Source organism: Siphateles boraxobius, unplaced genomic scaffold (assembly GCF_051911475.1).
Source record: "Siphateles boraxobius isolate OS27281-9 unplaced genomic scaffold, OSU_SipBor_1 84, whole genome shotgun sequence".
In the NCBI taxonomy this organism is placed as follows: domain Eukaryota; kingdom Metazoa; phylum Chordata; class Actinopteri; order Cypriniformes; family Leuciscidae; genus Siphateles; species Siphateles boraxobius.
The window spans coordinates 50,410-62,261 of NW_027509213.1; the positions used below are offsets into that span (position 1 = coordinate 50,410).

The 11,852-nt window shown below is 37.7% G+C and overlaps 1 protein-coding gene across 1 annotated transcript; it reads left to right on the forward strand.

The window, feature by feature from the left end:
- The first annotated feature begins 187 nt into the window (after window positions 1–187).
- LOC143730955 (protein rapunzel-like) lies at window positions 188–10,346 on the forward strand. The gene is made up of 3 exons (XM_077221546.1): window positions 188–328; window positions 5,029–5,089; window positions 7,659–10,346. The coding sequence occupies exon 3, from the start codon at window positions 7,685–7,687 to the stop codon at window positions 8,858–8,860; it is 1,176 nt and encodes a 391-aa protein (XP_077077661.1). The 5' UTR covers window positions 188–328; window positions 5,029–5,089; window positions 7,659–7,684; the 3' UTR covers window positions 8,861–10,346.
- Window positions 10,347–11,852: the final 1,506 nt, after the last annotated feature.

The window sequence follows — 11,852 nt, forward strand, 5'->3', positions numbered from 1 at the left end:
CTTAACAAAAATTGTACTATGGTATTTTGGTGTAAACTATGGTAGGCACATTTTGTAGGGGGTTAAAGACAATAATTAAATATTTCTCTTACACCATAAACAAAAAACATACACTGGAATTTTGCTGGAAACTATGATAAAATGGTCAATTTTGTAAGGGGTAAAGAACAATACTTGAAATTCCTTCAGTGTATAACAGTTGAAGGGTGTGCCACGACCTTAGAGAAGAACCAGCACATGATCAGTCGTCGAGTGAGACTGATCAGCGTGAACTTTTGCTTTATTTTATTCTATTCTTTCCCTTTTGTGATCGATTGGAAGGTAGAAGGTGAGTTTGGTTCATAACAGATCTAATTTGTTCTCTAGTCAAGACGTAATTTCAATTCAACGACGGTTTCGTTGGTCTCTGTGCGTCGTGGTTTCAGTTTTTGCTCATGAAAAGTTTGTAGGGCGTTTCTCGCAGTCTGCTGTCCGCCTGACTGACATTTTCACCAGCTCGCGACATCTGTATGTTTTAAACACGAGCGAGTTGCATATCCGATCGATTATTCAGGCAAAAAATTATCTTCTCTATAATTTAAACTCGTTTGTTTTCGTTCTGAAGAACTCAGAGGGTTTGTTTGACAGTGATCGATGGGCTGCAGTCTAACGTTAAACCAGGAAGTGTTTCTTGTCAACAATCATTGTACTTTGCCAGCCTGCTATTTAAACTACATTTTATCTAAAGGGAACATCTCTGCATATGTGCCGGTAGAAATGTGGTTATCAAATAATACATCTGTATTCTGAGGGGAGGAAAACGAGAACAGATTTACCTTTCTGTCAAGCTTGGTCAGTGCAGGTACGAGACAACTTTGAGTCAGTCCCTCGTTATCGCAAAATAAAGCGCGACAGGGGTCTCGTATCGTATCTTCATAATGCTGTTTATTTTGCGAAAATTACCAACTGTCATTGTGAGTTTAGCAATGTTACACTGTCCCACGTATTATAGGAATAAGTTACCACGACTGCTTAACAAACAAACATACAAATAAATATACAAATATTATTATTAGAATCAAATTATTTGTAAAGACCACGACAACACAATCAGAAGTTTAATAGACGAGCAGTCAGATAGATACCCTGAACAATGGTTATTATGAAAACAATATCTGACGGGCCGCCATGATTGGCCAATCAGAATCAAGTATTCAATGTAGGCCTGAGACCATTGCTGTGTTCGATATTCCCCCTATACCCTCATTCACTATTCCCTACATTACTCCACTAATACAGGTCCTTTTAAAAAAATTAGCATATTGTGATAAAGTTCATTATTTTCCATAATGTAATGATAAAAATTAATCTTTCATATATTTTAGATTCATTGCACACCAACTGAAATATTTCAGGTCTTTTATTGTTTTAATACTGATGATTTTGGCATACAGCTCATGAAAACCCAAAATTCCTATCTCAAAAAATTAGCATATTTCATCCGACCAATAAAATAAGTGTTTTTAATACAAAAAAAGTCAACCTTCAAATAATTATGTTCAGTTATGCACTCAATACTTGGTCGGGAATCCTTTTGCAGAAATGACTGCTTCAATGCGGCGTGGCATGGAGGCAATCAGCCTGTGGCACTGCTGAGGTGTTATGGAGGCCCAGGATGCTTCGATAGCGGCCTTAAGCTCATCCAGAGTGTTGGGTCTTGCGTCTCTCAACTTTCTCTTCACAATATCCCACAGATTCTCTATGGGGTTCAGGTCAGGAGAGTTGGCAGGCCAATTGAGCACAGTCATACCATGGTCAGTAAACCATTTACCAGTGGTTTTGGCACTGTGAGCAGGTGCCAGGTCGTGCTGAAAAATGAAATCTTCATCTCCATAAAGCTTTTCAGCAGATGGAAGCATGAAGTGCTCCAAAATCTCCTGATAGCTAGCTGCATTGACCCTGCCCTTGATAAAACACAGTGGACCAACACCAGCAGCTGACATGGCACCCCAGACCATCACTGACTGTGGGTACTTGACACTGGACTTCAGGCATTTTGGCAATTCCTTCTCCCCAGTCTTCCTCCAGACTCTGGCAACTTGATTTCCGAATGACATGCCAAATTTGCTTTCATCCGAAAAAAATACTTTGGACCACTGAGCAACAGTCCAGTGCTGCTTCTCTGTAGCCCAGGTCAGGCGCTTCTGCCGCTGTTTCTGGTTCAAAAGTGGCTTGACCTGGGGAATGCGGCACCTGTAGCCCATTTCCTGCACACGCCTGTGCACGGTGGCTCTGGATGTTTCTACTCCAGACTCAGTCCACTGCTTCCGCAGGTCCCCCAAGGTCTGGAATCGGTCCTTCTCCACAATCTTCCTCAGGGTCCGGTCACCTCTTCTCGTTGTGAAATTTCTTTCTGTGTCTTACCCTCTTGCTTGAGGGTGTCAATGATGGCCTTCTGGACAGCAGTCAGGTCGGCAGTCTTACCCATGATTGCGGTTTTGAGTAATGAAACAGACTGGGAGTTTTTAAAAGCCTCAGGAATCTTTTGCAGGTGTTTAGAGTTAATTAGTTGATTCAGATGATTAGGTTAATAGCTCGTTTAGAGACCCTTTTCATGATATGCTAATTTTTTGAGATAGGAATTTTGGGTTTTCATGAGCTGTATGCCAAAATTATCAGTATTAAAACAATAAAAGACCTGAAATATTTCAGTTGGTGTGCAATGAATCTAAAATATATGAAAGTTTAATTTTTATCATTACATTATGGAAAATAATGAACTTTATCACAATATGCTAATTTTTTGAGAAGTACCTGTATAAGTTAGTCCACTTGAAGGAGTTGATGGAAACGAGTGAGTGAATTCGGACACTGAGTGCGCCAAGGGCTTTCGATTTTGCAGTATGTGCTTGCTGTTTAATAATAATCATTTGAAACACCAAACTGGCTGATCCCTAATCAAAAGATTTATCTTAAACTCTGCCATGGAAACTAGCATATAAACTTTAATTAAACAATGTAATAACAAATTAAAAAGGAATTTATACCTGTATGATAATACGCTAGACCAGCGCAGTTTTGAAAATGGATGGATGATTTGATTCAGCTGTAGGTGCCATCTCCTGACAAGCTGCGAGAATTCATTCAGCGCACGACTCTCACATTGCATTATGGGTATTCTCTAGCTGTTGAGCGTACATCGGTTGCACCCTCGTTATTGCATTGTGGGATGGAATGAGTTGACTCAATAACGTCCACTATGGTTTCGGACACCACTACAAATGGCTGTCCCCTCAAATAGTGCCCTATTTAACCAGACAGCAACATAGTGTTGGCCCAGATCCGGCCGGCCCACATCTGGTACACGTGGATTCCACACGGCCCACATGTGGGCCAGATCTCTGCCAACACTATGTTGCTGTCAATCAACTTGGATATTTAAGTCATTTGAACTTAAATTACATTTAACTGACTTAAAAAATGAGTTGGGTCTTGTATAACTTATTTTAAAAAAGTTGCTTAAAAATTGCTTAATTTATTTTGATGAGTTAAAGCAATATAAAACCTTTGTTGTCATAACTTAATGATCATATAATTGTTTACAGATTAGTTGTATCAGATGTCTTATAGGTATGCAAATGTTCTTGTAACATATTTTCAACTACACTAACTATAGTTAAAACCATGAAAAACAAAAAAAAAACGGATTACTGGAATGGTGCTATTTTGATTTGTAACCCACAGGACTTTTCATATGTGTGTTAAGAGTTCAGGTGAGGATAAAATCTAATGACCCCACTTATTGTATTAAATTAGTCATTCATTTTGTATGATCCATGGCATGCCAACATATCTTTACCATTTTAAATTACATTTTAAATATGCATACAAGTCTATTTTGGTTTGTAAGTAACATAATTTCTTGAATTAGTGATATTTTGTAGCACTGGAATTTTGTAGCTACTGCCCAGTTAAAAAGAGCATAATGTGTGTGTCTGGAGAGAAGCTGACATGGTGTTTTTCTTGTCTTGTTTCCATGGTTACTGCTGAGGTGCTTTGGAAAAAGGTTCTTGCTCAGCTAGTTGAACTACCCTGCTAATTATTCCCACACCTGTGTTGGTACTAGCAGAAATGTTAATGGAAAATCATCAGTTGTTTTGTTGGAAATAACCTAAAGAATCTTCCAAGCCCTTTGCTATTTTCCCTTTACATAGATTGCACAACAATAGTGATTAGTGATATAAATGCAAATAAAATGTTTACTCAGGTTTTATGCAAAAAAACAAATACAAGAAATGTCGCAATATATCACCTTTCTTACAATATACCGCACTGTATTGTATCATAACCCCTGTATCGTGATACAAATCGCATCGCCTGATTCTTGGTGATACACAGCCCTAATTAACGTACCATTTTATGGTATATCCATAAATTGTCCATATCCATATACATTTATTCAGGCAACTTTATGTAAGAGAATAGTGTATCAGCATTCTGTTTATTTAATTTTACACAACCAGTCAAAAGGTTGCACACACTCACTCAGTTAATTTTTCCACATTTTAAAATAATGCTGAAAAAGACATTAAAAAGATTAAACAACAACATTTCTTTTGTTTTATAAGACAACTCATATAAAGCACAAAGCTTTAGATCACAAGACATTAAGTCAGTCAAGTATGTCCAAATGTTGGACTTTTAGGAAGTTATAATGACCTAACAAGCTACTTAAAGAGTGTTGCATCATTATTATGGAAAAGGGGAAATCCATTTGAACTGTTTCCAATTGAAATGGTTGTTTTCTCTATTGTTGCATATTGCATACTGTGTGACTAAGTGTTCTTACATTATTTTCCAGTTCGTTTATTGCATGTTTGAATTGAGTGAATGCATCTTGCCCATGTCTTTTATGTAAGTGAAGGTGTGGTTGTCAGAACGAGAGAGCCTCTTTTAGCATGTGTACATACACCTGGTGTGTGTTGTCGAGGATTGTGTTGCTTTTATGGTTTGTTTAAAACATTTCTCATTTCCTTTATCTTTTTTTAGCAAGCCCACCCTGATTCACACTGACCGTTTAAAGATTCAGAAGAAACGAAGACTGACACATGTAAGTTTCTTTCTGTATACCAGTCTCAGGAGACAAGACCATTATTATTAAAGGTTTGCATGTATAAAAACGTGCAAACTGGATAGCAGGTGCACAAATGTCCAAGCTTAGTCTTTTAAATGAGAAGCTATTTCATATCCTGTTTTTGACCGTCTCTTTCGAACACCGTTTTGATGGGCATTCAAGGCTTGGAAGTAAAAACCCACTGCTATGATTGGTAACAGTTTGGATTATTAAAATCATTTTCAACATCCCCGCCATTACACGTGTGGAAATGTTTTGAAAACTTCAATGTTGAAAAATATCTCGTTACATACTTTAAACATTTGACAAATATGTATGCGTATAAGATCTTGGTTGAGGCAAAATAAAGTTGAAGTACTTGAAATTACCACAGTTAAAGTTGACAAAAGACAAAGTGTTTCATGTAAACAGAATTATGAATGAATGTACCATCGTTTGTCACACTGTCGTTCTTATAATCATAGTTCATTCTTTCGATAAAGTGAAAAACGTAAACATTGTCATTTGCAGTATCATCATGTTTTAAAGGTAAATTATGTGACTTTTTTACTCTACTAAAGCATAAAAATACTATAATATTTTTGCAGATATTTAGGAAACATGTTAAATTAACATACTCGTTTCTCTGAAAAAAACTTCTACTGCCAGTTATTTTACATGTTCAGTGTTGTCAGTGGGTTTTTGTTTTGGTCTGTGTGATCTCGCCCACTGCCAGTTCACCCAATAGCATTTCAGCACACCGGGTTGCCAGTTGGCAGGAAACACAACGTATTGCAGCTTTGGAAACAATCAAACAAACTGGGCCAGATATTGCAGATTCCATACAACCTAAAAAGCCTCGATATCCATCTAAAAATCTCTATAAACGCGGATAAGTCAACTCGTTAACTTGCAGTCTGTAAGTCTCCTCGGTTTTCGTCGTCAATTGCACTCGTTCCTGTTGCGTGTCCTCAAACTGGCAACCCACGTGAGCGTCGAGTCTGAGGAAGAGGGGGCGGGGGAAACAACGATCTCTTATATTTTGAAATTGGACTGCAGTACCGATTTCGAACACTAAGTGTCATTCTTAAGCCTCTTTCACACAGCGAGCTGAACCCAGTGAAATTTCCGGGAAATTGCCAGAACACCTTCTGTGTAAACGCAAACACGACCCGGGATTGATGCCGGGATCGATGCCGGGTTGGGGACCTAGTAACATTGCCGGGATCAGTACCGAAACGCGCGCTGTGTGAACAAAAGCCGTAATCAATGCCGTGTCGTAATGATGGCGCTGAAGCCAGGATCGTTCGCCAGCGTGAAATGTTACGTAATGCGGTAGTTTATGATCGAATCAGATAATAAAAATGCACAAGCGTGGTTTCTCGAGACAGAAATCACAGCTCATAAGCAAACTATAGACGTTGCTGAGACATTACATGTCACATCGATGTCACGTGTCTTTACGGGATTTTTACGGGTTGTGTGTGAACGCACTCTCTGATTCCGGAAAATCAATGGCAGTGTGAATGAACCAAAGTCAAAGGAACCAGGGTCAAATCCCAGGTCACTTTATCCGTGTATTTTCCGGAATCTCTGTATGAAAGGGGCTTTAGAGACAGCACCTTTAGGCTAAGTTAAATGAAACGTGTAATAATGTCTGACTGATGACAAAACAGATGATCTCGCTCACTGAAGCTTTTATTCAGAATTACAGCGATTGGCTTCGATCAAAACAATAACAAAAGCAGCGTTCTCTACGTGCTTTCTTCCGTATCCGATTATTCAACGCATTAACCACATAAATGAAGCAAAGGAAAGAACAGCAAATCACAACTATTCACAGTTTGACTGTGGCGCTACTGTATAAATACTCAGTACATATCAAACATTTTGTATCAGACAACGTAATAGTGACACATGGTAAGAACACTGTGACTCACACTTGTGTGTTGCGACATTACTGTTGGATCCAATGTAGTCTTCACTGCATCATCTTTTATTCATTATTCAATCATTTTTTCATTTAGTCTGTCTGAAAAGCCTGCGTCGAACTGTGTTTAAAATCGGATCCAAAGTAAAATTAAACGAACAAAATGATCTAACTTTGTTAAAAAATAAACGCTTTCTTAATTTTAGGATCACAATGAAGGCAATGTAAAGACTGTTTTTACACAACTTGGCACTTCAAAACGTCTTGTAATCCTCAGAGGCATCTCTATCGTTTTTTTGCTGGAGTAAATCATGTTTGCGTCTCGCTCATATTTACTAATACATGACATGCGTGAATCAGTGGGTGGGGCTAAAGAGGCAATGATGTAGAAGTAGGCGTTGATCTTCTTCTTTCGTTGTAATAATGGGACAAAATCCGAAAAGTGATTTTCTGAGCTTGGTTTCAATAAAAGCTGTTTTCAGACTAATGTGGGAGTTTTGAGTTCTGAAACTTACATTATGTTTTGTAGTTGAATGACCTCTTATATTTCAAAAGATCAAAGAACATTTTATAAATCAATTCATGACCCCTTTAAATGGTAAATTTCTAATTATGTTCTGATCTTATTTTACACAGAGACATTTTGCTATTGAAACTGAAAGATGGCCGAGCAGCTGCAGAAACTTGTTGCGCAGAAGAAGGATGTTGTCGAGACCGTGATGGAAGTGTTTGAGCAGGGCGCAGAAGTGTTGGCCAGCATTGCTGGAGATCTGTTCCCTGTGTTCTCCATCGCAGCTCCGATTGTGAAGCTGGCACTGGATAACGTGGAAAGCAAAGAGGCCGAGTACATGAAGGAGCAGTTCCAGAAGGTGCGAGAGCGTCTGGAAGTTGTTTCTGAAGAGGTGCAGCAGATAAACCAGGAGATCAAGAAGAGTGGGATAGATGCCACCTACTTCTCCGTGGAGGAGAATCTGACCAACCAATTCCGCAAATTCATGGACGTCCTGAATGCAAAACCTAAATTCAGAGATGTCAGAAAGAAAACATTCCTGGAACACTTCAACAGGACGGGGGGCGACAAAAACTTGCACACTCTGTATAATGCTGTAACCGGAGATAACTTCTCAGGAGAGTCTGTTCTGGAAATCACTCTGAATTATGAGCAGAAGAGCCGCAGGGTGGTGGAGGATTTCTGCGCTACGCTCAAGAAATTGTTCTGCGTCGGTTTGATCGCTTTACTGGGACACGCGGCATTGAAAGGCGACGACGACGAGGAGAAGTTACTTCAATATTGGAGCGAGAAGATGAATGTGGTCCAGTCTAAAATGAACGTCGTGATTGAAGACTGCATCAACAGCTTTCCGTCACAGGCTGAGCTGGACGCCAAACGTATAGTGAGAGACCAAAGCGACAAAAGCAACCAGCAACTGGCTGACATGCTGGTAGAGTACATGAAAAAGAAGTATGACTGGGTGTGCTGGTCAGTCCGCATCTTTAACTCCCCTACAGGCTTCTTCACCAACAAGAAAGACTTCCAGGGATTGACGGGAAAGAGTCGCTTTCAGGTGCCGGTGTCAGATGACAAGCTAAACGTTGTAGTCTCCTACAGCGCCTCGCCTGAACCCGTTGATAAAGCCCGGATACAGAGCCTGGTCTTGGAGCAGAAGAAGCTCATGATGACGCCGATGGCTGAACTGCTTTTTGAGACAATCCCTCTCTGTGTGGTCCACACAGTCAAGACCTCATGCAAAGATCTGGGCTTCTCCAGCAGCTTCTCTGATGAGCTGCACTTCTTTGAAGAGTTCAAGAACTTCTATGTCTTTCTTCATTCTGCTTAAACTAGCAGGGAAATAGAAATACTATGATTAACAGCTAAACAGCTGTTGGAGGATATGTTTACTCCATTAAACCACTATAAAGAGTGTTTAACCTCTCTAAGGTTGACTTTTAATGACCAAAATCAACCAATGTACTCTTTTTTTGTCATTTGTCCTAGTGTTAGCCTGTATCTAAGTTATAAATGGAAACTTTTAATATATCAAATTTGTTTTAAATATCAAATTTGGGCTTTTGCTCCCTTATTTGTGTATACTTGATGATGGGAGCCTATCATTTAGGCTGGTAACACAAGAGTAGACCGTCCACGTTCTCTGATTGTATACAAATTGTTTGCACAAATGTGATTAAAAGTTATGAACACTTTGAGGAAGAACTAATTACTAGATTTGACAAAGTTCTCATAGTTTATAGCTTTCATATCTTTGACAAAAACACTTCTAGGTATCTAGATATTCTTAACCTTGAGCTTATAAGGTTAACCTTAATATTTGTTTTGTTTTTTAAATACTCTATTGTAAGTTTTTAACATAATGTACAAAGCAGGGAACAAACAAACAAAGCAACAAGAATGAAAAATATTGAATAAATTAAATAAAATAAATAATAAAAAGCTGGGCTAACATAAGCAAAGCATAGAAAAAAGTAAAAAAAAAAAAGGGGGTCACAGGAAGAACTTGAGGAAAATTTGTTTTGTTTGTCTGAAATAATCAGTACTTTTTTTCTTCTTTTTTAGGTTTAATTGGACAGGATTTATGATTGCTAAGTGCATTAAAAAAAAATCTGATTCTAATGAAATCTATTATTGTGCTTTATGCTGCCTTCAAGTGCTATCGGAATTATTGTAAATACTAGTTTCCTTGTTAAAAACTGGACATGAACACCATCTCAAGTCATATTTACCACTGGGAAGCTCAGGGATCATTTTGATACCCAAGTTTCCGAGTTGGGCTTGCCATAAACTCTAAATATGGCGGAGGGAGAACGATTGCTGTCACTGCTATTGTTTATTCGTTTTTTCCACAACAGCTATATTGCCTTGTCTTGATGTTAAAGTGCATATTTACATATATGAATAACCATTTGAAGCGTATTGTATGTTTTATACATATTGACAATAGCCTGTATTTGACTGAAATTCCAGAATTGTCTGCAAGCTGACTATAGAATGGTGAATGTTTATATGATTGTCAAAGAATGGGATGCTAAATATTATTTTGGCTTTAATAAGCTTTACAGAATAAATGGGCAAGAATAAACATGGTGTCCTCAATGATTCCTGTTCTTTACGACAACAAAGCACTTGAATGCGACAAGTTTGGACGAAGTGGGAAGTAGGAAATAGCATGTGAAGGCAGCATTAATCTATTAATCTACGGTCTTGTTCTGACTAAGTGGGCAGTTCTTGGCCATAAATTGCAAGGTAAACCAGAGTACTCTTGTTCCTAAATTGAAATGTTCAAAACTGGGATCAGTACCATTTTTTTTTTTAACAAATGAATACTTTACTTAGCAAGAATGTATTAAATTGATCAAAAGTGACAGTAAAGACTTTTATAATTTTAAAAAAGATTTCTATTTTAAATAAATGCAGTTATTTTTACATTTCTATTCATTAAAGAATATGAAAAAAAGCTTAAAAATCAACTTTTATAATAATCAAAATTGTTTCTTGAGCCCCAAATCAGCTTATTAGAATGATTTCAGAAAGATCATGTGACACTAAAAATTTAGCTTTAAATAAATGCAGCCTTTGTGAGTATAAGAGACTTCTTGCAAAAAAACATAAAATCTTACCGATGCTAAACTTTTAAACAGAAGTGCGTTTGAATGATAAATAATCTCTGCTTCTTCATTTTAGCGCTGAACAGCAATAACATTCCTGTCTAATAAAATGTCGTCAAAGCATCAAAGTCGACATGAAATTATAAGGGTTTTTTACAGTCAAAGACCCAGAGCCTGATATGATGAATGAAGAAGTCAGAATTATAATAAATTAAATAAAAGTTTTACTGAAGATAGTTTGCAGTTTCATCTGCAGAAGTCAGCTTCAAGACTCACACAGTCTGTAGGCCGCCCTGCTTACAGTTACAAAGATCACAGCAGTTGTAACCAACACCGAGGTCTAAGCTACGTCCTTGCTTCAGGTTGCAGTTTCTGACTGCAGTTTCTGATTTTGGATTGCTGAGTGCCAGCATGTCCAGAACAACTCAGTCAATCTCCAATAATGCCAGTGGTTCCTTAACCTGTAACCAAGAAGACTAACACACACACACACACACCGACACACAGCTTTTCCAAGGTTGGATTTGGCCAGGCTCTAACTATAAACAGAAGAGTATTCTCAAAACATCAAGATAATGTGTTCTTTCTCTCAAGGAGAGCTATACTTTAGTTTAGTCTAACTGGAAAGTAAGGCTTTAACAAAGAAATGGTCCCTTAAACTATTGGCTTCAACGACCCCTATATGTTTTAACACGTCGAAGACCTTTCACAAACACAAAACAAGCTCATATTTCATTTCTGGATGGCTAAATAAGCAAGCACTGTTACTGCATTCAAATATCAAATACATACAGACATTAAAGAATACATGAAAAAAACATTTCAGTAATCACACTGGTAACTTCTATAACAAAGTAAAATCTCCAGAGAGTTAATTCAAGTCATTTGATATTTAGAAGGAAACATGATTAATAGCTTGATTATAATCACTTACATACATTGAAGCAGCAATGGATTCCAAACCACCCCCTTCAAAATCAAAATGAAATGGACTATTTACTTCACTAATGGATGATTGCAAATGAAACTGTCAAAGTAAAACGGGTCAGATGTTTTCTTTGGTGTCTACAACATATAGAAACATAAATAAAACATATAGAATATATAAAAATATAAAAATATCGCATTTGGTTGAGAGGACACATTGCTGATATGACGTAGTATTGTTTTTCTGATATTGTTTAATAAACAAACAATCCATCAATCAGT